Raw genomic sequence first — 24,779 nt, 5'->3', positions numbered from 1 at the left:
ACTATCCCGAATCATCCTTGACTCCAGTGTCAGTCTATGAGCAAACACACAAGTACCTAATGCTGAATTTGGAAGCTGTTTTTTCACCTAGGTAGATAGTGAAAGGAAAGTTCGAAAACAAAGGAATTGTCTTTCAGGCTCCAGCATTTTTCTTGCCTGAAACCTAGCCACCAAACACTTTGCAGAAGGAGCAGAACAGCTGACAGATCAAACTTCATGTTGTCACACACCAAGAAGTGAGACACACTGGTGAGTCAAAGCATTCCTGCAAGAACAAGAGAAGCAGAAGATGTAAAGTATGGCTCCATGGCAGGTCTGCTTTCCTGAATCCCTGGGTGCTGTGGAGACAATAATTTCTTGAAAGTCTCAGGAGGCAAAACTTCTCCTACTGCCAGTGACTGACAGAACTGAATCTGCCCCCAAGCCAGTCTCCACTTAACAGAACTTGCTGTTTACAGGAGGGGAAAAAAAAAAAAAAAAAGTATATCATTTCAGAAGTGCCCTGGGGGCTGACAGGGGATAACTGCCAAATACAAAAGCTCTGCTCTGAACAGATTGATGACTAGGGATACTCTATTTGTTTAGTGTTCCATTTTCTCTCTATGCATAACCACTTTTCTTGTCAGGTATGCACACGGATACTTTATGATTCATTACATACAAGAAAAGAATGCAGTGAGGCTGTAAAAAAAATTAGAAACAAAAACCCTACAGATTTGGATAAAAATGTACACAATATTTTTCTGATGGCTCTGCTTGTTATGAGTCACTCACAGATGTGGAGCTACAGGATGGAAGCCAAGATTAAGTCAAAGACAAAGCTTTATACAGGAAACCAACTTAAGACTGTTGCAATGCAGGTTTCGTACTGAGCTACAAGAAACAAGACTTTCCCATCAGTAATGAGACACCATGCTTATCTGGAACCATTAGGCTGAAAAAGATTCTGAAAAAATGTAGAGACAAGGACAAAAAAAAGAACACTGTTCAGAATTAACGGATCTTCTCCCTTTCTCAAAACCAACCAGCCACACTCTCCAGCTTTGTGGAGTTAACTGGAATATTTGGAGAAAGAAACAAACAGGTCCTTTCTGTTGAAAAATAGCACTTTCCATTTCTCATACCTCAAGCCTAGAGCAATGGAGCATCATAAAGCTTGCACCGATTTGTCACCCGTTTTCTCATGTTACACAGGCAAGGAATCCAAATTATGCATCAGCACAACAACCTGCAACTTAAGTTAAGCCCACAAACTAAACTTGACTCACAGCATCAAGGTCCTTCTTCTTTTAAGAAGCTAAGGAAATGAAGTAATTGTTTAGGTAAGAAGATCAAAGCACAACAAAGGTCTGGATCTTCTGGTAAAGGTGAAAAAGTTTTATTTTCACAGCTGTTTTGTTGTCCACTTTTTTGACAACTACATGATTTTTTTTTTTTCCCTATGACTAGTTCCCATATTAAAAAGCACAAGCACTACATACAGCTGCAGAAAAGTTTTTTTATGTATTTGTATAGAAAAACATAAAAATACACAAACTCAGAGCAAAGAAAGAACACCACATAGTACAACTACCACTTCTAGAGGCAGTTTATGTAAGTTCAAACTTCAGTGGTCAAAGTCAGCAGGGAGCTTAGCATCCACAGAGACTCAAATAGTGCTGTGGTGGAAGATGTGAATCGCATTAGCTACTAAGCCTAATATATCAACTTGTATTTTAGTGTGGTCAACTGTTCAGCAAGAGGACAAGCAAAAGCTTTCCAATTTCTCAAAATTGACAAAAATCAAGTGAAAGAATTATATTCATTTTACCTCCCAACTTAAATTATTCTGTTTCAGAAAACCTATGTGCTTGTTCACTGAAGTAATGCTATGCATGTAAACAGCACTAGACCAAGACATAACACGGACGTATATCCAGGAAGAAAACTGCTCTAAACCAACAGGCAAATGAAGACAACAAGATGCAGCTCTACAACAAATTCTGCCCTTACACTGGTAAGCTGACTTTCTCTTACCAGTGTGTTTTCAAAGCAGATTTCCCAGATGTTTGCAGAGTAGAAGCAAATGCTTGTGAATTTCAGATTAACATTAGTTCTACCTTTCCAGTAACTATTTTTATATAGTTAACTTTACATCAGTAACTACTGAAAATTTGCAATATATTTATCTGTCCGTATGGCAAACTATAAGACGGGCAAATAAATCTATAAATTTTATCCACTTGGGGGAAAAAAAAATCTAACCAGTTGTGGACTGGTTCCATTTTCCTAAATGCTGCTCAGAAACCTACAAAACTGATTGTAAGAATAGAACACAGGAGCAGAATTTCAAGTGATGATAAAAAAAGAAGTAAAGCAAGATGTGTCATTACCATTTCATCAGGAGCTGCTTAGTTTAACATTTTTGTGTCTTTGGTGCTGTAACATCCACAGTCATCTTCAGACTGCCTTGGGACCAAGTAACTCCCAGGGTTGCTCAAGTATTATGAAACTGGGCTCACTTTATGTGCTACAGAGCCCAACTTAGTCATCCACAAAAGCCATAACAAGTAGAATACTCTTTACATACAAATGCAAAGGACAGCTGGTAAACCTGCGTTCTGATGAGGCACCACTTATCTCATGCTGCACTGTCACTAGTTCAGGGTATCTCCTTAAAGGGATGTAATGGACAAGAGGTAGTAAAAATAAGGGCCTCCTATACAGACTTCAGTCAGCCTGTTCCAGCCAAAGCAACTGTCTGCAGCACAAAACACTAACTGAAGGCAAGAGAAGCAGAGCAAGACAGGTTTCTTAGAGCTGTTTTGAAATCAAAGAAAATTACATCATATCATTAACAACAGCTTGATGTATAACCAGGTGACACACACGGAGAAAACAGCTTTGGTCATTTTATTGTTCTGTGAGCTTGGTATGAGAGTTACCGCTGAGTCTTATTTCGTAAGTACTCCAAATCTCCTTCTGAACATTGAATACAGAGTGCTGAAGCAGACATCACAGACAATGCACGTATGGTAGTAAACAGACATTTCCATTTTTAAGAGGCTTAACCTGCTCCATTCACCCTGCACTTCTACATGGTGACTCCTCTCACATTCAGGCTGATCAAGACAACGAAAACTCGAGTCAAGGACACAACTCTTGCAGTACTAGAAAAATACTGTGAGCACACTGTAGCAATAATTACCACCCACTCTATGGCTCAGCCAAACCTTACCCATTTTTGGGCCACACTTCAAAATTCATAAACTCATTCCTGTCTATTTTCAGTCTTCTGTTGTTTTTCTCAATTTCCCAATCAAGTATTGTGGCTGCACAGGAGATGTACATAAACACAAAATTTTCGCTGCTTTGCCCAGCCCACACAGCAGCTATGTTCTTGCAATGTTAGACCATTAACCACAAGACTTTTCCTGAATTTCCCCTCCACACACATGTTAGGATGTGGCATGGGGCAGCTGACCCAATCCTGAGACTACAGGGTCCTGGCCTTCCCCATGCAACTGCCACACTTGCAGAACACAGAAGTCTACACCTGTGCTTCTCAGTTTTCAGGAAAGAATCTTAAACCTCTCATTCCACATGTACAGGTTCGAATAGTCGAAAGGAATATAGCGGAATAGCAGTAGTCAGCTGGGCTGTAAGTAAACATCACCTTTGAATTTAAGTTACAGGATTTGAAAACTAGTCTCTGAATTGGCCGATCTTCAATTCCAAGTAGGTTCAACTGAGCAATTCTTCTGTGCTGAAGAAACAGTCAGGAGAGAGTAGTTCTGACATGACATTGCCTACACAAACAGGCAACAAGCTCGTTACTACAAGCCAATCTGTGCACACCATGGAGGAGATGGTGTACCCAGCCCTCCACTAGATAATACCTATTTTATGAATACAAAAAGCTATTTCTGACACTGTTGTTTACAGGAAACAAATAGAAGCCAAAGAAATTCTACAAAACTATTTACATGAACCTATGATATGGAGCAGGAAATGCTGAAGTTAAATTAGTGACCCGGGCAAACAAGAAAGCACTGTGGTTAGACAACCCATTCTGCATTACATAACTCACTTATCTGGTTAGCTTGAGCAATTCTGAAATTTAAAGTTCTTCATCTACCTTCTAACGACTCAAGAACTACCAATTCTAAGCAGAAATAATACCAGAAACTTCATTTTGTGCAAAGTAAACTAAAAATAAACTTACAAACTTAAAGGCTATGAAGTGTCATGTGTGGTTAAGTGAAAAATTAAAACGAAGAATGTTCGATTTCTGCCAAAATCTAGAAAAACAAACGATAAAGAGTGTGGAACTAATATTTGGCCTTCTTCTGCCTCCAGTTCCTGTGTGGGAGCTTTAGCTGAAGAAATACCATATTTCTGCAAACACAAACACTATTAAGCAGCAAGATGTTAGTGCAGCTGACAATGAAATGTTGTTTTCAGGAATAATTTTTTCCTATTTGTATTCCGCATTATTACACTCAGATCCTTTCAGTAAAGCTTCATGCAAATATTTTTTTCTTCTGTTTTATATGAAATACGCACTCCTCTTGGTGCTTACACTGCGGTCAAGTAACACACATAGAAGAAAAAGAAGTTAAACAGAATCTGATCTGTATGAAAAAGTTTTCATATATCATAAAGCACGTCTATAAGTGACCTTGAATATGACATAATATTTAGAATTGACTTTCTGAAGTTTCTGCTGATCACTGCAAGGTACACATATCACACAGTTAATCACAAAATGATAAGCATTGAACTTGCTATCTACAAAGGCATTTAGCATTTGCTAACATGACATTGACCAGCGTTAGCAGTATCTCTGAAGTTCTCTATCAAGTTCTTTTCTGTACATTTATTATAATTTATTGTATATATATATTGTGTGTATATATATATATATATATATATAAACAATCTCAGTGAGTCTCAAGTATAACGGTAAGAGCCTCTTCACCCTGCTGATGTACCAGTCTACTACTCCAAAAACAAGCAAAAACCTCAGCTTCCAAAACTTTGAAGCATAACTGATAAAGTTTACAGCTCTTTCAAACTGGAGCAGATGAAGTAACTGAGTGACAAAAACAAAAGTCTAGTTTGTTAACACAAAACACAGGATGACATTACCAGCTATGCACATAAAGCAATATGTACAAAACATCGTGTAACACTTCAGGCCACATCTCTTCACATGATGTACCGCTTGCAAAAGACACCAGTTTTTATAAATATTCTCCATCTGTTTCATGCCTGCATAAAGCATTTGCCAAAAGCACTCACTTTCTGACATGGAAAATGCACTCATTTGGAAAGAATGTCAGTGAACCAACAAGAAATAAAAAAAAAAGACTAGTTTTAAAACCTTGTCATTTGCCCTCTGTTACCTGCCAATTTGCACCCCTTGGAGGAGTCATAATTAACTGAAATAACTTCACAGCTGTGGGGTAAACAATTAACTGTTCTCCAAGAACTTGTAAAGATTAGATGGCCGTGTCACAGACAACAGACTTAACTGCAAGTAATCGTGCTTTTAACAGGTGCATAAGTACTGATAAAGTTATTTTAAAATAGGCCAAGAAATAAAGTACCCAAAACACCAACTTAAACAACATAAGCCTGACAAAAGACAACATATCAATACTTTTGGATGATAAGAACAGCACAGCCAACAGCTGCAGCTGAACATTAGGAGAGACTGCTCTTGAAAGTAATTCCAAGTAGCAATCATAAGGACCTGTAATGAGACAAAGTACTGCTTTCTTAGGGAGCCATGTTTGCCCCTGAAAAGTGCCTAACCACGTTCAATTGCTACGATGTAAAACAAATGAGAGTATTCATGCTAGTTATTAATTATACAAATAAAATATATAATTTTTAATAATTATACTTGTGGTTGATACATTAAAAAGCAACATTATACAAATCTTATTTTGAACCCCAGAACACTTGTTTTAAATGGACAAAATCTGTTGAATTGCAATGTTTGAAGAAGCAGAGAGCAAAGTAGCTCAAACTCAACACTGGATTAAGCTTCTGTGAAGGAGATCAGTTTCTCATCAATAAAAAAGTAAATGTTAGCAACAGCTGTCAGTAGTTTCTTCACTCAAAAGCAAAAGGCATCAGCATTTTACATTCAACTGAAATAAAAGTAGAAAACTGAAATAAAAACACTAGAGTACTCAGATCTGTTGAGGAATAAGAATGCAACGGACTCTTTGTCACCCATGAGCCAAGTACACCTGTTTCATATCTCAACAAAAAACGTTGTTTGGACAATATTCTGCATTTGCTGGTATTTTGCTCCACTAAATAGTAGTGAGTAGTTGACCAAAAATAAGTTTAAAAAAAATGCAACAATGCCTTGCTCAAGTGACTGATTAGATCTAATAAAAAAATATTTCTTCACAATGAGAGTAGTGAGGTGCTGGAACAGGCTGTCCAGAGAGGCTGTGGATACCCCATCCCTGGAAGTGTTCAAAGCCAGGTTGGATGGGGCCCTGGGCAGCCTGGTCTAGCATTAGATACAGAGGTTGATGGCCTTGACTATCCTTGAGGTCCCTTCCAACTCAAGCAATTCTATGATTTTATGATGATTCTACGAATATAGATGAAACACTGATACACACTTGCATTCACCAAACCCTGCATTAAGAGAAGACAAGAAAGTGATAAATAACAAAGAACAGCAAGATCAGAATCCCATGAAAAAGTTTACAATTTCCATCACTCTTTCTGATGACTACTTCAAGGCACATGATCTTTCAACACCAAACTGCAATGCAGAACGCTAAGTATCATAATCACAGAAGCATCTGGAATCTTAAAGCCCTCTATTACTTCTGGGTTTTAACAAGCTCTTGCAAAAAAAAAAAAAAAAAAAAAAAAGAAAGCTTCCTTCTAATGCTTTTGCATTGTACAATTAAAAAATAAAATTGACAGCCTTCCTTAATAATAACTATATTATTTTCAATATATTGAGCCCTTCTCATCCCTTTCACCTTCCCCATCTGGACTGACTCAGACCAGAGAAAGCCGTATCAGTATTCTCACAGGTTTGTAAGAATTCAGCAAAGCCTAAAACGACGCTAAATAATCCCACTAAGTTGTCCAGAAACAACAACTAAAAGGCATGAAGGGGCCACCAGCTGAAGAAGTGAAATGTTAGAATACTCATCTACTCTAGAGTTGCCAGCCTTACATTCCACCCTCTACTCCCCCAACAGTACAGAGATAGGATGTGGAGCCTTCTCAGAGAATGCCTTCTACTAAGGCACAGAAAAGCTAAACAAGTGATTACAGCCTTTGCTCAGCTATCCAAAGCAAGGATACACAAAGTTCTGCGGCAAAATATAAACTGTCCACAAAAGATTCCTAACATTCCTTATTCATTACAATAATTTGGTCTTCAAGATGTTCCACAACATGAGCCGTAGCTTTACTGCAGTGCAAACCATCTATCAGAAAAAGTGTGCTCTTACAGTTAAAATGAATTAGCTTTACAAGTAAGCAGAAAGGGAAGATTGAACAAAGAATGCTAGGTCTTGCTGTTCCATTTCCTCTGTTGAATGTTTTGTAAAGTTCATGTTTCAGGAGTTTTTAAGCCAAGTAAACAGTAACTTAAGGCTGTGGAAGACTACATTTGAGGAGAAAAAAAAAGATTAATAGAGCTGTAAGTTATCAGTACAATTTTCTTGCAAATGCATTAAATGGAGAACTTTCACTTCCGCACATGAGGTACTGGCATAACAAGTACCACCTGAAGCCTTAAAGGAGCCTCTATTTGGTAATCATATATCATCCAGGCACTGTGGAAGGATGAATGCAAGGCAAAGCAGAGCAGGTGTCCAGCTCTGCTGTCACTGTGCAGATGCAGCAGACACAAGAGAAAACAAGTGTTCAAGTTCAGAGAAGTCCCTCTAAAACGGGCACGCCTGCTTAGCATAAGGAATGTGCAACCACCTAATGATGACTCCGGAAAAACAGCAAACATCGCCCTGCTCACACACAGCAAGTATCAAGCCAAGTCTTTCAATATTCATTTCATTTAACTGGGTCATCCCACAGTTGCAATTAATCCACAGCAATTTTCCTAGTTTCTCAGTTAACAGAGAATTCAAGTGATTTTATATTCCAGTTTTAGAGTTGCCAATGTCACTCCCACATACAGAAATGAACTAGAATTCACACTACCTCCTAATACAGATGAACAGATATTCTATAAATTAAGTTACATTCTAATTACACAATACATAGAACACAAAAATACACACACTTTGTTTGGCCACATTCAAAAGACAGTGCTTATCAGTACTTGTTATTCTTTAGCACACCAAGTATTACATGAGTATTACAATCATTTGCATGCAATAGCATGCATTCAACGCACCAGAGGCACTTCTGTTCTTTGTATTTCAGAGTCCCATTAGACATGCCAAGTCATTTCTCCTACCGCCAGTTTTGAGATAGACCTGACTGAGCTGAGCCTTCCAATGCAAGCAGAGCCATTTCATCATTTGATTAATTAATCGGTAGTTACGCTTCTCCTTCTATGTCTTTTTTTCCCCAATACCAGTGCTACTACAATTATTTCAGCTGAGTTGTTTAGGCATGTTTTTCCTGCATGCTCCTAAGAAAACAAACAAAAAAAAAAAAAGAGGCACTGCATACAATTAGAAATAATTAAGCCTTAGGGAGAGCAGTCGATTGTTCTGTAAGGACAGCTAAGGAAGTTTATCAATTACTTGTTTTCTATTGACACAGCAAAGTTCCCAAAACTGTCTCGACACAGAGTAACACTGCGATGATCAGACTGAAAGACGAGAGAGCTCAGGAGAGTCAGATATCTGCAAATCACAATTGTGAATAACAAAAATAAAATCAAAAAAGATTAGAGGTAAAGTTTACACAGCCTACTGCATTCTGGAATTCACAAGCCCTTAAGACTGCCAAAAAAAAGAAAAAGCAACATTTCCTGTTTGCCTTTTTATTATTATTTTGATTTTTGTTGATGTAGGTTTTCTGTTTCAATTCAACTGGCCCTAATCATAAAATACTTGTCAGCTGCCTAAGTTCCTACACTGATATCATGAGATAGATTGGCTACTATGAAGCCAGTCTTGGCAAAACCCATTTGCAGAGACTGAGATAAATCTTCTCTGTAACTTGCTAACAGGTAATCATCAAATTTAAGGTGTTTCAAAAGAAACATTTTGTTTCAGAAGAAGTAGATTTGCATCTGTTGCCTAAGCTGCTACAGTGAAACATTCACAACCTCCAGTGCCTGCATCCATCTACTTCAGGCCCAATGAGAGAAGTTTCTCCATAAAAAAAAAGAAAGCAATACTGAAGAAACATCAGTGGGTGCTAGCTAAAGCACGGTCCCTCATGTAGTCCTGTGGATGATCAGTCAGCTGCCAAGCTCTACTTTGCACCAAGTCAATAGCTCCTTCCACAAAGTAAGGAACGTACTATGTTGAAGCAAAACAAGCTGCTAACAGAGTCGGGACCTGCGGTCCAGCTGGAGAAGTAAACTGGCATTTATATCAGAAAATACTAGAGTCTTTAATTGAAAAGCACAAAAATTAACTGAAGTTACAGAACAATTTGCCTAAAAAGACACTGTCCTCTTAAGCAACCCTGTACAAGTCTTCCGTCCCCCTCCCCCAAAAGTGGTACTACTATCCCTGTCAATTTAGTAAAGTTTATCTCAACATCTATTATAGAGGTAAAGTGCCTCTGCATTTCTGAGGAAGAGAAGAGATAGAACCTAAAAGCAGACTACAGCATTTGGGAATTACAGGAGACCACAGTGAAGGATTTTCTTTTTTTTATTTTATAATTAGGGATTGCTATTGACTTCTGCTGAAGCTGAAATCTGCTGCATGATGTAAAATTAGGCATCATTAAGAACTCATTCTGTTGATTATTAAAAGAATGTCAGACAAGCTAAGTTACAAGATAACACTACATATTAAGGACTTAACATTCCATAGCAAGAAGCTCCATCCAGAAGTTTACCACTTTGTTACCAGACAGAAACTGCCTACCTTAAAATTAAGCAAGCCTTCCTAATCATTTTTAACCATTTTTCAATTTGTGGCAGCAATTAGCAAAACAAAGTATCAGTACTTCACATGGTGAATACACAGCTGTCCTCCCAGCTTACAATCTCAGTTACAATCTCCTAGCAGCTGCCACCACCACCACTATGCTGCTGAGAGGAGGCAGAGCACAACTGACCAGGGCTTTCTCTCCCTCTCTTCCCATAGAGCACCAGGCAGTATGAAGGAACAAGGGAATGTGAATGGAACTGCTCAGAAATGATACGTCTGGTATTTGTACGTGCAGGAAGATCTTCTCTTTGTATTTTCAAGACTATCCAACTTTTTTTTTTTTTTAAACCACCTTGGTCATGTATCCACTTACTTCTTTGCTCCAAGATTTCTCACAAAAGCTTTCTACGTACAAACACTACTTGGCTCATACACTCCCCTGTCGAAGCCACAGGAGCAGTCAAGCAGTTCTCCCCCCGGCCACGCACCTCTCCCACACCTGCCCGGTTCTGCAGCACGCTCCTGCAAGCCACTGCTCTATGGCAAGCAAAAACTTCATCTTAGATAATATATGCAGAAGAGACACAACAAAAGCATCCCAAGCAGAAGCTGATAGCACTGACCCTGCAGCACGCACTGAAGCTGGTCTCTAACTCCTGCTGCCTTCTCCAGTCGAGCAGTAGATGACCCCGGTGCCAGCTCTGCAGCAGTAATGGAGACTGACCCAGTTACAGGGTTTCTGTCTGCATGCAATTGGTATTCCATAAGCAAGGAAGTAGCTTGCATATTTTAAGTTTTAGTTGGAATAATATTCTCAACTCAGAACACCACCACCACCACACCCAGCTTCATACTAAACATAATATTGATTAAAACGTTTCATTCAGCTTTAAACATTCTGTAATCCAAGCTCTGCCTTTCAGGTAATGAACCACTTACAACCATATCAAACACAGTAGGATCCTCTTAGACTCAACACTCCCAAGCCTATAACACAATACCAAGTCCTGTAAACAAACACAAACAAAACTCTACAACAATCCAATCCCACTTTCTCATGGCTTAAACAATTCCTCATGTTTCAAGCAGCAGAACGACTTTTATTTCTGCCAAATCTCTGGGAAAAAAAAATCTGAAAATGCCACTGAAGGCCATTTAAAATAAAGAACCTGACTGTTACTAAGCAACCCAAAAAACATCCCTACATGTTGAATTGTTTAGTGCATTAAAACAATCTCACACATAGGGAATCCATGGATTCTGGACTCCAGTGGTAGTAATATCTTCCACATCGAGAGAAAAGAGTTCTGCAGGATATGTTCATATATCAGAAAGGAATTGCTTTTAAAGTACTAAGATTTGATCACATTTATTCACTGTTTCTGCACATGGAATAGATCAAAACCAGACTTTCTTATCTGCCGCTTGACCCACACTGCACAGGTTCACTAAGGGAAAAACAGCACATCTATTTGTTCTACTAACAGAAGTACTGAGACTCCTTTCTACCATTTAAACAACGCATAAATATTGTACTGCATGACCAGATTTTTTGATACAACACTATTTTAACCACTCTAACTGCATACATATAACCAAGGGGCAATTGATGCAATATAATATGACACCATTTCATGGCACTTCTCACCCACAGATGCACTGCACACCCAGAAGAAGTGAGACCCAATCTTTTGGCCAGGCCCCAGAGCAGCAGAGCAGAAGATGCATCAGCTCAGGTCAGAACACCCTGGATTGTATCATTAAGTGACTAAGCTTGCACTCATCATGGTGTTTGCAGTACAGGAGAGCATTCCATACAGGAACCACCTCACAGCACAGCTTTTGATTTAATTATCCAGCAAATAGCTCACAGAATCATGGTTTGTATTCCCTCAGGCAATTCAATTGTCTTACTGTAAAGGTCACGGGGAATACCTTCAAAAGAAGCAATCTGCTAAAGCTTTCTGTAACATAAAAATGCTTCAATGCACCACTTAATTGACCTAATATTTACTTTGGAATTAAGGATTTCATTTTCTACATTTCTCAAGATGCTTAGTCTTAAGTTACCAGCCTCGTATATTCAGCTGCCATAAATTTACCACAGACGTGCTCTGAACAGCACAGAGCCAATACAAATAGATAAAATCAAAGCCCTCCATTCAGACCAAGTTATTGGCAGTAGGGAAAAGGCAGAATTAAAGGTCAGCTTAAACCACTACTCCAGAATGGCAGTGCAGATTCCTAAAAGCAGACCTTGCTTATAATGGACAAAGTGCCATCACTCATAAGTAGAATAATACTACAATTTTAATGAAGTGGTGATAATATATTTAAACTTTGGAATAGCTGGTAACCCCACTATGAAAATTCAGAACATCAATAAAAGTTCTAATTGAGAAACTTTATATAGCAAGATACTAATAAGACAGCTGGATGGTAGAACAGAGGGTTTGCATGAGCGTGAGCTTATTAGACTTAAAAACAAGTCAAGTACGTACCCATAATGCTGTTTGGAAGGGAAGTTGCTTAGTGTAAAAACACCAAAGTTTTTTTCTTCTTTTTAACTCTAATAAATCATTAGCATCACCAATTTCTAACTCCAATTATCTATTAACATTGTCTTTTTCAGGCCAGATGTACTTGGTTTGCTGCTCATTTCCAGACGTGCTGTACTATAAACTGTTTAGCTGAATTTTATTATGAAAACGTTGCAAATTTTTCTCGCAAGGAAGTACAGCATAATTCCTTTCCAGGAATGAAGCTTACCAGACAAAGCCCATGATCTGACCTCCTTCACAAGTAGCCAGAGGGCCTATTAGGTTTTTTTCCTGCATTGAGTTGCCACATTGCCAGTAAGGGGTGTGAATAGCTACTTCACACCTAATCACTGCAAAATGCTAATACTGATACCCATAATATCAGGATAATGCTAATACCCATTTTTACATTACCTACTTATTCACTTGAAAGACCTTGAATGAGAATGTTTATTTTTTCCTCCCTTAGTACACCTTTTCATTTATGGTTTTTGCTTCCAGATGCTGCATAGCATTCCAGTATCTACAGCAAAGCATCCTGTGGCATTACATCCTTGCAAATAGGACTTAACTTCAAATGCTGGAAAACATCAGAGAAGAACTGGAAGGCCTAACTCAATGAAACCCCATAGCTTACTAAATAAAAAGTTAAGTGGGAGGGAGCTGACAAAACTAAACAAAGCTAAGGAGTCTTTTGTAGCATCAGGGAAAAACATACTTGTAAAAGTTATAGTGTTAAAAAGAAATTCGTGAATATGTATATACTGCAAGCCTTATAGAAAGACTATAAGCAGAAGGATAACTGCTTATTTTTTCCTCGAAAACTGTTCCTACAGACCTTACTCATATCACCTCGCTTTAGTGGAAAATTGAAAGGAGACTCTGCAAAGCCTGCTGGGCCTGGCCCAGACATGAGTTTAGCAAATGGAAAATGGAAAGCTCAGGCTTCACTTGCGTCTATACAAGTTCCTAACAGGCAAAAAGCCAGAAGAAGAATGGGAGTTGCTGTTTTCTGAAAGTAATATTTGAAAAACAAAACAAAACAAACAAACAAAAAAAAAACACGCTTCTCCATACGAGTTTATCAGGTTTTCTGCAGAAGCAGCATTTCTCACGAGGCTTGTAGCAGCCCCTGCACATCAGGTGAGTGCCGGAATTGCACGGAGCAGGAGCTTGGGGCTGCACCATGGCTGGCACCGTTCTGACCACCTCCCCTCTCCTAGAAAAGGCACAAGGCCCAAACAAATGCGGGCAACAACTGAATCGAGCTCTCAAGGCAGATCAGCGCTCATACTGCTCTCAGTCCAGCAAGTTGCATTTGTACCTCTCTAGAGATGCAGCAACAGCTTACAGCTGGACTACACACACCACCAAGCACGTGCTCAGGAAGATCTCCAGCTGATCAGACTGCTTGTGTCCTGGCACACGGCCTCCTTCAGTGACCGCAGGATGCTCCTATGCTCCTTAGCCTCTACAACAGAGATCTGATTTTAACCCATTTCTAGGTGACAGCAGTCCGAGCAACTCTGAAAAAAATAATTCAAATAGTAGCTTTACTTCACAGTACTTATGGAACTGCTGACCAAAATGCCAAACTCTAAAGCAGCCGCTGCTGGCCACTGGCCATTTGAGAGGGAGCTGGTTCTTAAATTACACAATGGTATCTAAAGAACAGCTGTAGCCATGCTAAAAGGGAAAAAAATTAAAAATAAAAATAAAAAAAGTGAGCAAGAATACAAATTAAAAAAAAAGTATTGCAATTTTCTACTTGCTCAGGAGATCGACAGCTTAAAAGGGCAAAAGCAGCCTACATGCCTTGTGCCTGTTCCATCACTATTTGAAGTTCCATTAAAATAACACTATAAAGCATTAATAATTGGGCATAAGACATCTTAAAGTAAACATCCAAATGCTACTAGGACTTTGACAGGCGCAGACCATATTTTTCCAAGGAGATGCTTCTCACACTCCCGAGGAAGGCAAATCCACTACAATATTCAGGCACACCTTCATCAATCCTTTATTACAGTTTGTGCTCCAGAGGGCTTTTTTTTTTTTTTTTTTAGTAATACTAGTAACTGATCAAGCATTTACCTAGAAATTAGCATAACTAATCTCAGCTCATAACTGAACACTACAAAATTGACAAGTGAAGATTTGTATGGATTTTTTCTAGAATAGATCCCATTTTATCAGGTTGAATTGTATGTCAACACGCAATAACTCTTTGGGAAAAAAATCAGGTAGACTTTCTTACTTTTGATCACAAGCCTTGCAACTTTGACTTTTAGTGCAAAGGCACATTTGCTCAATTTTACACTATTTAAAAAAAAAAAAACAACCCTCCAGATTATTGCACAGCATTCCAATTACCTTAATTCCCTATCTACATCCTTCATCCACAATGAACCAATGAAGCATGACCTCCACACACCACCCAACCCATTTAAACTGCCCCATGCATTGCAACTCGTAAAATCCAAGTGCTACAGGTATTATTTATACAAATCCATTTTTCCTGTTTTTGTAGTGTGAAACAACTCAACCAAATCCATGAACTCAAAAATGAATTGCAGAGATTAAACACATTTTCAACTATCTTCCATAAAAAAGCATCAGCTACAGCTATTTACTTTGGGCTATGCCCAGTCAGATTTACAACAGTTTCAAGGATGGAAACACCACAGCCTCTCTGGGCAATTTGTTCAAGTTTTCAACTACCTCTAAAATGCAGAAGTAAATGAAAGTTCATTTTCGAAGAAAAGATAGAGACATAAAAAGTAACTTAGCCTTGTACCCTATCAGTAGTCACTGATTTGAGGAAGACTGTTTTCTTTACAACCCCGCTATGCACAATGAACAAGACCTCCCTTGTGCCTTCTACACTTTAAAGCTGAGCAGTCCCAGGTATCTCAACCCTCCTCCCGTATCAGAGGCTGCAGTCCTTCTATCTCTTTGTGACCCTTCACTGATCTGAGTCACCTGCTGGGAGCCCAGGTCTGGATAGCGCACACAGGTTTCCCAGAAGAGGAACAGGAGCTTCCCCACAGCCATTCTGCAGGCACAGTGCTGACAGGTGCCCTGCTGTGTGCCCTGCTTTCCATTGCACCAGAGCTACGCACCACGATAATGGCTGGGACCAACCACTATGGATACATAAATTGTATGCAGCCACACGAAGTCAGGTTTTCAGCACAAAATCAAGTGTTGCACAACTGGACAAGGGATTTATCCATTCAGGTATCTAGCATTTCTATTTTACATTCATTTTAAGCCCACTAGCTGCCACAAATTTTCCTACAGAAGTTGAGTTTTTCCCACCCAAAACTATAATATCACGTATTATGGAGGAAACTTGATGAGCACCCCAAATCCTGACTCCTATTAGAAATAACAGCAGAAAGGGCACGGTTCTTTTCTACGAGGACTGTAGATAATCCAGCAGGACCGGAGTGAACTGGCAGAGGGCTGCTAGCACTCACCAACCAACGCCTTCACTCTGCAGATTTTGCTTTGCTCACGTCTGTTACAAGACAGGTCCTATGTGTGGCTGATACTACAAACACATCTCCTCAGTCTTAGAGTTCAAATATGCATTTATCTTACCTCAGTCTTTTGAGAAAAGATTTCCTCAAAATATCAACACAACTTGAACAGGAAACCTAAGAAAAATAATGTTCCTATTCCAGTAAAGAGGATATCATTGCAGAAGTCTTGACATAAATCAGCTGTTAAAGTCACTGAAACATGAAGAGTTACATTACCCCATGCAAGGCAGTCATCCTGATCTGAACTGAAAGCACAGTCATTAAGATACTGAACAAAAACCTCTGGTTGCTTAATTCAAAATCCTTACCAAAACAATCATTGATTAACAGGTAGAATCTTCAAGAAACCCTTCAATCAATTTCTCACTCCTTGATCTACAAGAATTATATGCAATTCATGAGCTATCCAAGGGCCAACTCACATTTAGTGAGTTTTTATATTTGAAGCACAAGAAAACCACTGAGCTTTCACAGTACCAGGTAGTGGTGTAAAAAAATTAATTTAAAAACGCTGTTAGTTTTTCAACATAGTGTTCTGAAATTAAATAAAAGCTAACATGTTTAATTGTTTGACAGGCATTAAGCCAAAAGCCTGCAACGAGTACTCAAAATAGGACATATTTTCCAATGGAGGTAAAGATTACAATATAACCAACAGGAATGTGCAAGCCAGCAATACTTAATTCAGCAGCTCGTGCCAAACCATGATAGTCCGTGGTACTACTTAAAAAACACTGAAACTTGAGAAAGTGGTATTATTACAATTGTTAACAATGGAATGCAAGAACATTTTTAAACTACAAGTCACACAAATTCATTTCATATATTTATTTTTTGTAGAAATAGACTACTCAGCACTTCAGGGATTTGAAAGCCTGACCAAGAAACTGAACTGTTTTTCTCCTGCTACATGGAAGTTAAACACCAAATGTAAATGCTATTAGAAAGGGTCCCATTTCCCCACAACTATGTTCTCTGTCCAGGCTATGCTACTACACTGCGAGGTATAAAAAAATAGAAAAAAAACATGAACTGAAATCTCATTCTTAAGTACAAAAAAACCATTTTATTTCTCTAGGAAAATAAAGCGATTACATGCTAGGAAAATAAGAGTTTGAGGAGTTATTTCAGTAAGAATCTCAAAGAAAAGATGTATTTCACACTTCCTATAGCTCCAACAGGGACCCTTTAAGCCAGAATACAAATCAACAGCATTATGCATCTGTAAATTCAACTGCAAGCAAAGTATGCTAATCATTCAAATCAACACTGTACATTTAGTGTTATTGTTTAGATTTCTGCCACTATCATACATGAAAATTCAGAAGGGAAGGATTCTTCCCTGTCCAGCCATTCACACATCAGTGTCAGCATATTTAACACCCAGGTCACTGTCCCCACACAGAAACCAGTCAGGATAACCCTATTTAAATAAAAATTAAAGACTGCCTATTAAAGATACTAGCTCGCTCAAAGTCTGTCAACTCACATCTTCAGAACCAAGCTTCCATTGAAACTATTGTTTGCAGCAACGCCTCCACCTCTCCTGGAACATCTCCAGTTCCCTCCATATGCTCAAGTGGGTTTTCTTCCCCCCACCACACAAGCCTGGCCAGTCAGACATTAATTTATCATTCTCTGTAGCTGATACCAACTAGCCTTGACAGTTATAGGTAAAGTAGAAAAAACATACTTGCTTAAAGGCAGCAAGTTCCATCTGAGAGATCAGCAAACACAGAATAAATCAGTTATCACCCAGGCACCAGAGGTAGGGCATTGCGTAAGTGCAGCCTTAGCACCAGGCAATGGCCTCAAGGGTGAGCTTTGGGCAAAGGAATTTACAATTGATTTTCAATAGACTTACAGGAAATAGGCAACGTTCACCTAGACTAAATGAACTGAAAATGTATCAAAGAGCAGCAGGATTTGTTTGGGTCAACAATAACCAGTTGAGCATTCTTCCAACTCCAAACCACAGGCAAGGGACACCAAATCCACGGGAGAAAGATGAATCTACCTTATGTACATGAAGATGGACACGATTCCTAAAGATGTTGACTTCCTTTAGTTAAAAAAGAACTCTTCAGCCAATACCACATGAGCCCAGGATGAGATTCCCACTTGATAGCAACCTCCTCTGGAGCACATTCCCAGCAGCAGAAAGGTGCTTCCATAACTGAGAAAAAACAACAAATTACCTCCAGATTCAGATAACAAAACTTAAGTTACCCAGAGGTGTCCCCAAACTCAAAGATGTGTTTTAAAAAGCAAATTCTGACAGGCATAGACTGTCACAGTTTTGTTTTGTTTTTTTTTTCTTTCTGTTGTTGCATTCTTCTTTCCATAAGGAAAGATATGTAATATGGCATCTGCATCACTGCTACAGTTAAGCTTCTCTTAAAACAAGAAATGTGGTTTTGTGGCGTTGCTTTTTTCCTTTTCTTGGCTGAAGTACTGCTGTACAAGAGTGCATTATAAAATCCAAGTACTTAAGCATGCGCTCTACATACATCCCACCAAAATTCCCTTATGTCCATTAAAGAATGACGAAGAAGAAAGGATTATTTTAAATAAAACTGGCACGATACTTCACAGTTAAGTTGCAATGCAGTAGAAAGGCACTGGAGTGTCTTTCCTTTTCTCTTTGTTATGGGTGCATGGGTAACTCTAGAGTCTCTCAATGGTTGCTGCATTTCTTGTTAGGATGTACCTTCTCAGACAGCTTTTTCAAGTTTAGTAGTTTTCACTTTTGTAATCATACTCAGCTACTATGGTAACAGGCACTTAAATAATCAAAGTGAATTATTCCACAGCATTAAATCACCTGAGTGTTCCCCAGTACACAACAGCTATGATTAACAGGAGTAATATGAAATACCATCCAACGGTCCATTGCTGCTGAAAAAATAAAGCAAGAGCTGATCTGCTTTATTTAAGTTTGTTTCTTGGAAAAAAGAGTTCTCAACCAACAAACTGATGAAGAGATGCACCGTAAGACAACGTATATCCCACAGTAACAGTTCAGATTAAAGATGAGTGGAATGATGTTCCATTAAGTAATAAAACACTAATATAAGATGGTTTGACGTGAAAAAAAAAAAAAAAACTTACATTCAAAATGTTCACCGCAGTTTTCATGTTTCCAGATACTAGCAAAAGGAAAACTGTTTGAGAGTCTCCCTCTACTTTTTATTTAAATATTTCTCTTGAGGCTATTAAGAATCAAAACCTTCAAAACACCAAAAACACAGAAAGAACTATCTTAAGGTGAGGAAAAAAAGAGCAAGCAGCACTCCCACATCTGTCAATGCTTTCCGCCATCTCAGTTCAGAATTAGTTTCTGCTTCAGAAGTGACTGGTAGCCAACAGGCCACATCAACATCTCCTTGGAAGAGAGTAACCTTGTGTGCTTACCATACAAGAGTAACCTTGTGTGCTTACCATACCACTTCCTCCCTCTATGGGTTCTGCAGGTGACATCAAGGTACCCAAGATAGGTGAACTATACAACACATTTGCAGTGCCAGGTAAATCTCACTGAAGTCTCTGCCCCTTGAGAAATTCCACATAACATAGCGGTTGCAGAAAAGATGGGAAATAATCGTGGCAGAAAAGAAGATTTAGTAATACTGTCCTAGAACACAAGACATGCAGCAGAAGCACCAGGCCTAATACTTAATACTAACACTTAGTTTCTTCAACTTTTTTCTACTACCAATTGCTTCCTACATTTCTTCATTAGCAAGCAGCAGATCTTGACTATTAAAAAAATAGAAAAGGTTCTCAGAGCAAGAAAGAGAACATTTCCTGATAGGTTTCTTAACTAGATGCTGTTTATAATTTGGCTTTAATGACAACTGAACTCAAGGTATTGCATTCTTGCATTCAAGTAACCTAAAAAAGCTACTGAGAACACTTCAACAAGCCATAAGTCTTAGCTAGGCTAAAAACTAAAAGAGACTTAATCCATCTAATATAAGCAAGAAACTGCGTTTACCCCAGCTCAGATTAAAAAAAGTTGGGTATATCTTAGAAGTCAGAATCTGATGATCACTTCTCCAAGGGAAGATGACAAAAATGCTTCCTTTCCACAAAGTCATTTTTGCATGTTTTAAAAACTTCCCCAGTGAAGAACACTGGGATTAAAAACAATAGGAAATGTAACCTTATGAGTCATGTTTTCAGAGTCAGAAATTCACTGTAAGAGAAGCTGTAGTGAATTTCTGAAGATAGCGCTTCTCCATCATTTCTTTCCTCTCAGAGGTGAGGGAACGTTTATGCTTACAAAAGATGGGCACACCCATCCACCAAAATCAACTTTCTGTTGCAATCTGCAACATAACTGACTTGAAACTTCTGGGTACCATCTATGGCTCTGGCTTCGTAATGCTGTGTGTGACACCCTGGTAAACTTGTACCCTCCTACAAAATAGGTCAAGTTAGACCTACCTTGTAGGAAAGTGAAGACACAAGATTAGAACTTGTACAAGAGTGCTGACATTTAATAAATGGTTGTTTTCTGATCGTTTTCTGCTTGCCTCTGCTACATTTCCCAAGAAGTGTGCTTTTTGTAGAGTCAACAAGCCAGAAAGTTTAGGCTTTCACAGCAAACAAAAATCACCAGATACTGAGTTCTAAATGCACTGCTCTTCACAAAAAAGAATAAAAGAGAATAACAGAATCAAAAACCTCCCCAAACCACTGCCTGAAGCATGTACGTACGTACCTACTGGAAGGGACATATAGCAACACAGAAACACACAGCATTCTGTCTGCACTACCTATCAGACCTCCTACTGAACTCTTACAAGGATAAGAAGAAACTGAAAACAGGAGCAAGCAAGCAACCCCACACTTCACATTACAGAAGAACCCAAATTGGAACCATAAGCATCCTAGAGTCCAACTCCTTTGACACTAGCTACTACTGGATGACAGACTAGATGGAACTTGGATCCTTCTCAGGAGCTTTGTTTATTCTCACACGCTCACTACCTCAGGCAGTAGAAAGAGAGACTGTGTGGGATGAGATAATGGAAATTTATTACATTAGCACAGGAAAAGGTAAAGGCAGCTGTCAATCTTTTCACAGCACTTGGTGCCTATGAAAAAGCAGGGAAAAGTTACCAATGCTTTCTTTTCCATACCCACGGATTTTAGTTCTAAGTCACTCCGATGAACACATCTTCAGACACAGTTTCTGCTTATGATAGTTGTTCCTCAGAATTCCTTACTTTTTACCACATGACATAAAGAAATTTTTCTACTGGTACCAAAGTATTAACTGATTAAAGATTAACCCACCCCCAGGAGACAGAATCTCATTTTAAAAAATTCCAATCATTGCAGTCACTGAGTCAGACCACAGCTCTGCAGCGGCCAATTCACCCACGCTTCTGTGCCGGCTCTCATCTGAGGGGCAGGCAGGTGCTGAGACAGGAGAGCCAGCTACCTACCTGCTGGCTGCAGCTCTCAGTGGCACACACCTCATGAACAATTGCTACGTACCAACTAGGGTTTTATTTGGAAAATTTACTTACACAGCTTAAGGTGTGAGCGTAACGCGGTTTACAGAACATCAGTCTCAAAGCTACGAGCACACTTCTCCAAAGCACGCTGTCTCTCCTGGGTTGATTCCCACACATCCTGCTGCCTAAGGGCAGCACAAGCCCTGAACTCATCTCATCTGTCAGGGCTCTGGGGTCAGCAACATGAGCACCCAGCATCAACTGCTCGCTGAGCGCCAACATCAGTGGCCTTAAACCCATCCATCTGCCTTTTAGAAACAGAGCCAGGCTCGTGATACTATTTGTCCAAAGTCATCCACGCAGATCCCACTGAGACAGTCAGATAATTCAAGGCACAATGGGACAAAGCACGGAGTCCCGGGGGAAAAAAGCCGAAGGCACAGGCAGCTGTCAGCTGCAAAGCCCCGCCGCCCCCTCGCGACTCATCGGAACCGCGTTGCTCTCTAGTTACGAAAGACCCGCAGACGGCGCTCCGGGCTCCGTTCCCCCGGCTCTCGTCCCGCCGGGCTCCGGGAGGAGCGGCAGGGCTGGGCACGGGGCTCCTCCCGGACAGCACGCCGGCCGGGGGGATGCCGCCGTTCCACTACGATACGCCGCGGCCTTCGGAGTTGTTCCTAGAAAGCGGCGAGCCTAAAGCACGCTTCCAGGGTCGACGTTCGCTCGGAAGGGCTTCTCGAGAGCCCGAGCCCTTCGTAGCGGCACGCTCACCCCGGTGTGATTCTCGGGGAGCGACTCCGCTAGCGACGCCGGGGCCGGCCCGGCACCTGAGCGCCTCGAGGCGTCCCCGGGGCAGCCGCAGCACGGCCCGGCCGGGACAGGGGCGGTCCCGGAGACTCAGTTCCATACAAGACCGCGAGCCGCAGCCGCCTCCGCGCAACCCCGTACGGGAACGCCACGCTGCCGCCCCGTCTCCCGACGCCCCGGGACACTGACAGGAGGAGCGCCGGGAGCGGGGACCAGAAGGGCCAGGCAGGCCCGGACGCGGTCCCCTCTCCTCCCTCCGTCCCGGCCGGGGCCGCCGGCGCCCCGCGCCCCCCCGGGCACCGCTGGCGCCGCTACCCGCCCTCACCTTGGAGCATGGCCTCCAGTTTCTTCCTGTCCACCCGGAATCGCTCCTCGCCCCACTCGGGGCTGTGCAGGGGCCGCGGCGGGCCGGCCGAGTCCTCCTCGGAGCCGGGCACGGGAGAGTCGGTGCTGCGCTCGCTGTTGGAGCCCGGGTCGGAGAGCGGCTGCTGCAGGTACCCGCTCAGCGGGTCGCAATGAGCCGCCATGGCGCTGCCGGGCGGCCCCCGCCGCCGCTCCGAGTCCCACTCGGCCGCCTCCCCGCGGGACGCTATCTGCCCCCACAGCCGCCCCCCCGCCTCATCCCAGCCGCCGCCTGCCAGAGTCCCGGCCCCGGCGCCGCCGCCCGCCTCTGCCTCCGGCTCCCCGCCGAGTGCGCGCGGCCCCGGGCCGGCGTCCGCGGCTCGGCGGCGCCCCCAGCCCGCCCGCAGCCCGCACAGCATCTCCGCCTCCATTGGGCCGCCGTCGGGCCGCCGGGGAGGGGCCGGGGATATCCCCGGCCGCGGCCCGGGAGGAGGGGGCGGCGGGAGGCGGGAGCGGAGGGGGAGGGGAGAGGCCGCCCCCAGCGGCCGCGGAGGCGGGCGGCTGTCGGGGCGGGGTGCGGCTCCGACCCGCGGCACCAGTCCCTATCTGCGGGGCTCCGGGAGCGTCGCGCCGCCCCGCTCGCCCTCCCTCCTTCCCCCGAGGCCGCCCCCCCCCGGGGCAGGGCCCGCTGGGGGATGAGCGGCCCCCGGTGTCCCCTCAGCCGCCCGCCGCCGCACTCTGAGGGAGGTCCGGCGGCGGCCGTGCAGCTCCGGCTGATGTGCTGGAGAGCAATGGACTCGTAGGGCTCTTAGTTCTGGAAAATAAGCGCTAAATAACAGTCCCCGTCCTTCCCCCCCCAAAAAAAAGAGAAAAATCAACCTACGATTCCCCTCAACGCTGATCGAATGTGCAGCGAAAAGAAACAAACTTTGTTTTGTTCACAACAACGTTTGTTTGTCAGCATGCGTTGGAGGCAGCTGTCCTGTGTGGCCAACAGATCTCTGCACCGCAGTAACTTCCACCCTTGTGGTTTTCTGGTTCTGAGGCTTGGAAAGACAAAGTGCTCCGCATGAGGATGTGTTACAGAGCCCTAAGCTCCGAGGTATAACCACATTATTTTACGCACGGTGGTCTTGGGATGGCCTACCAGCAGCATTCAGTCAGAGTTAAACATTGGGTTTGTATTGCTTTGCAATCGGTCTAGGCCCAAAACCATGCAGTGGTGTAGCAGGAGTGTCTTCAGACAGCATGGCACTGGCTGTGGGGCCAGATAGGATCGGGTGATCTCAGAGTTCTTTTCCAACCTGAATGGTTCTGTGATTCTACGATATGGATTCTGGTGGCAAAAGTGCGCTGCTGTTCACTGCCAGAAAGCAGTAGGACAGTGGTAGCTGACTCCAGTGGCGGTTACTCAGCTCAGAGCTAATGCCAGGTTGGCAGGCTGTGTTAGAAGTTATCAGGGGCTGGGCCGATGTCAGGTAGATGGATCTTGTTGCAAGATGCAGTCACATGTACAGAGGTTGACATTTTGGCTCACTGCGTCATTAACAATTTCTCACATTGCGCTGTGAGTGTGATTTCCACATCCCTGTGGTTGCGCTTCTACCAACCAGTAGGTGCACACCAGGAGGCACTCTCACTGAAGCTCCCTGTGCTCAGCCACAGCAGTTACTCCTCCCGCTGCTCTCAGCCTCCATGGATCCCAGCCAGGGACCTGCAGGCAGAGTGCTGCTCACAACATCCCCTGGTACTTCTCATGGTGGGAAATAGAGCAGCTGGATCCAACAACAACAGAACACAACGTGAATATAGATCTTCAAAACAGTGTGATGTCCATTTGTAGCTTGTAGCACAATGGCTGGGCTGAGGGGAGGCTGAAAGCACACTGCTGCTTTTCTTCCTGGTTCAGAAATTTAGTCATCAAAACCCTATTTTTATTGCAGATGGAAAGTGAAGATGGTCCGTATCAAACCAACTGGGAGTCCGGAGAAAGCCGCTGCTTCCCCCCGATCGGCGCCAGCT

General features: G+C 41.9%; 1 protein-coding gene across 1 annotated transcript in view; it reads right to left on the bottom strand.

Annotated features, from left to right (window-relative positions):
- BICC1 (BicC family RNA binding protein 1) overlaps positions 1-23,248 on the bottom strand; it is a 96,679-nt gene extending 73,431 nt beyond the window's left edge. Inside the window, exon 1 of the mRNA XM_085229261.1 lies at positions 22,741-23,248. Coding sequence (XP_085085387.1) covers positions 22,741-23,188 — 448 coding nt within the window. The 5' untranslated portion in view covers positions 23,189-23,248. The remainder of the gene's footprint in view (positions 1-22,740) is intronic.
- Positions 23,249-24,779: the final 1,531 nt, after the last annotated feature.

The sequence above is a fragment of the Meleagris gallopavo genome, chromosome 8 (genome assembly GCF_905368555.1).
Source record: "Meleagris gallopavo chromosome 8, MGAL_WU_HG_1.1, whole genome shotgun sequence".
Lineage (NCBI taxonomy): Eukaryota > Metazoa > Chordata > Aves > Galliformes > Phasianidae > Meleagris > Meleagris gallopavo.
Note: the sequence above shows the minus strand (reverse complement) of the source record. Positions and strands in the feature narration are given on the sequence as shown.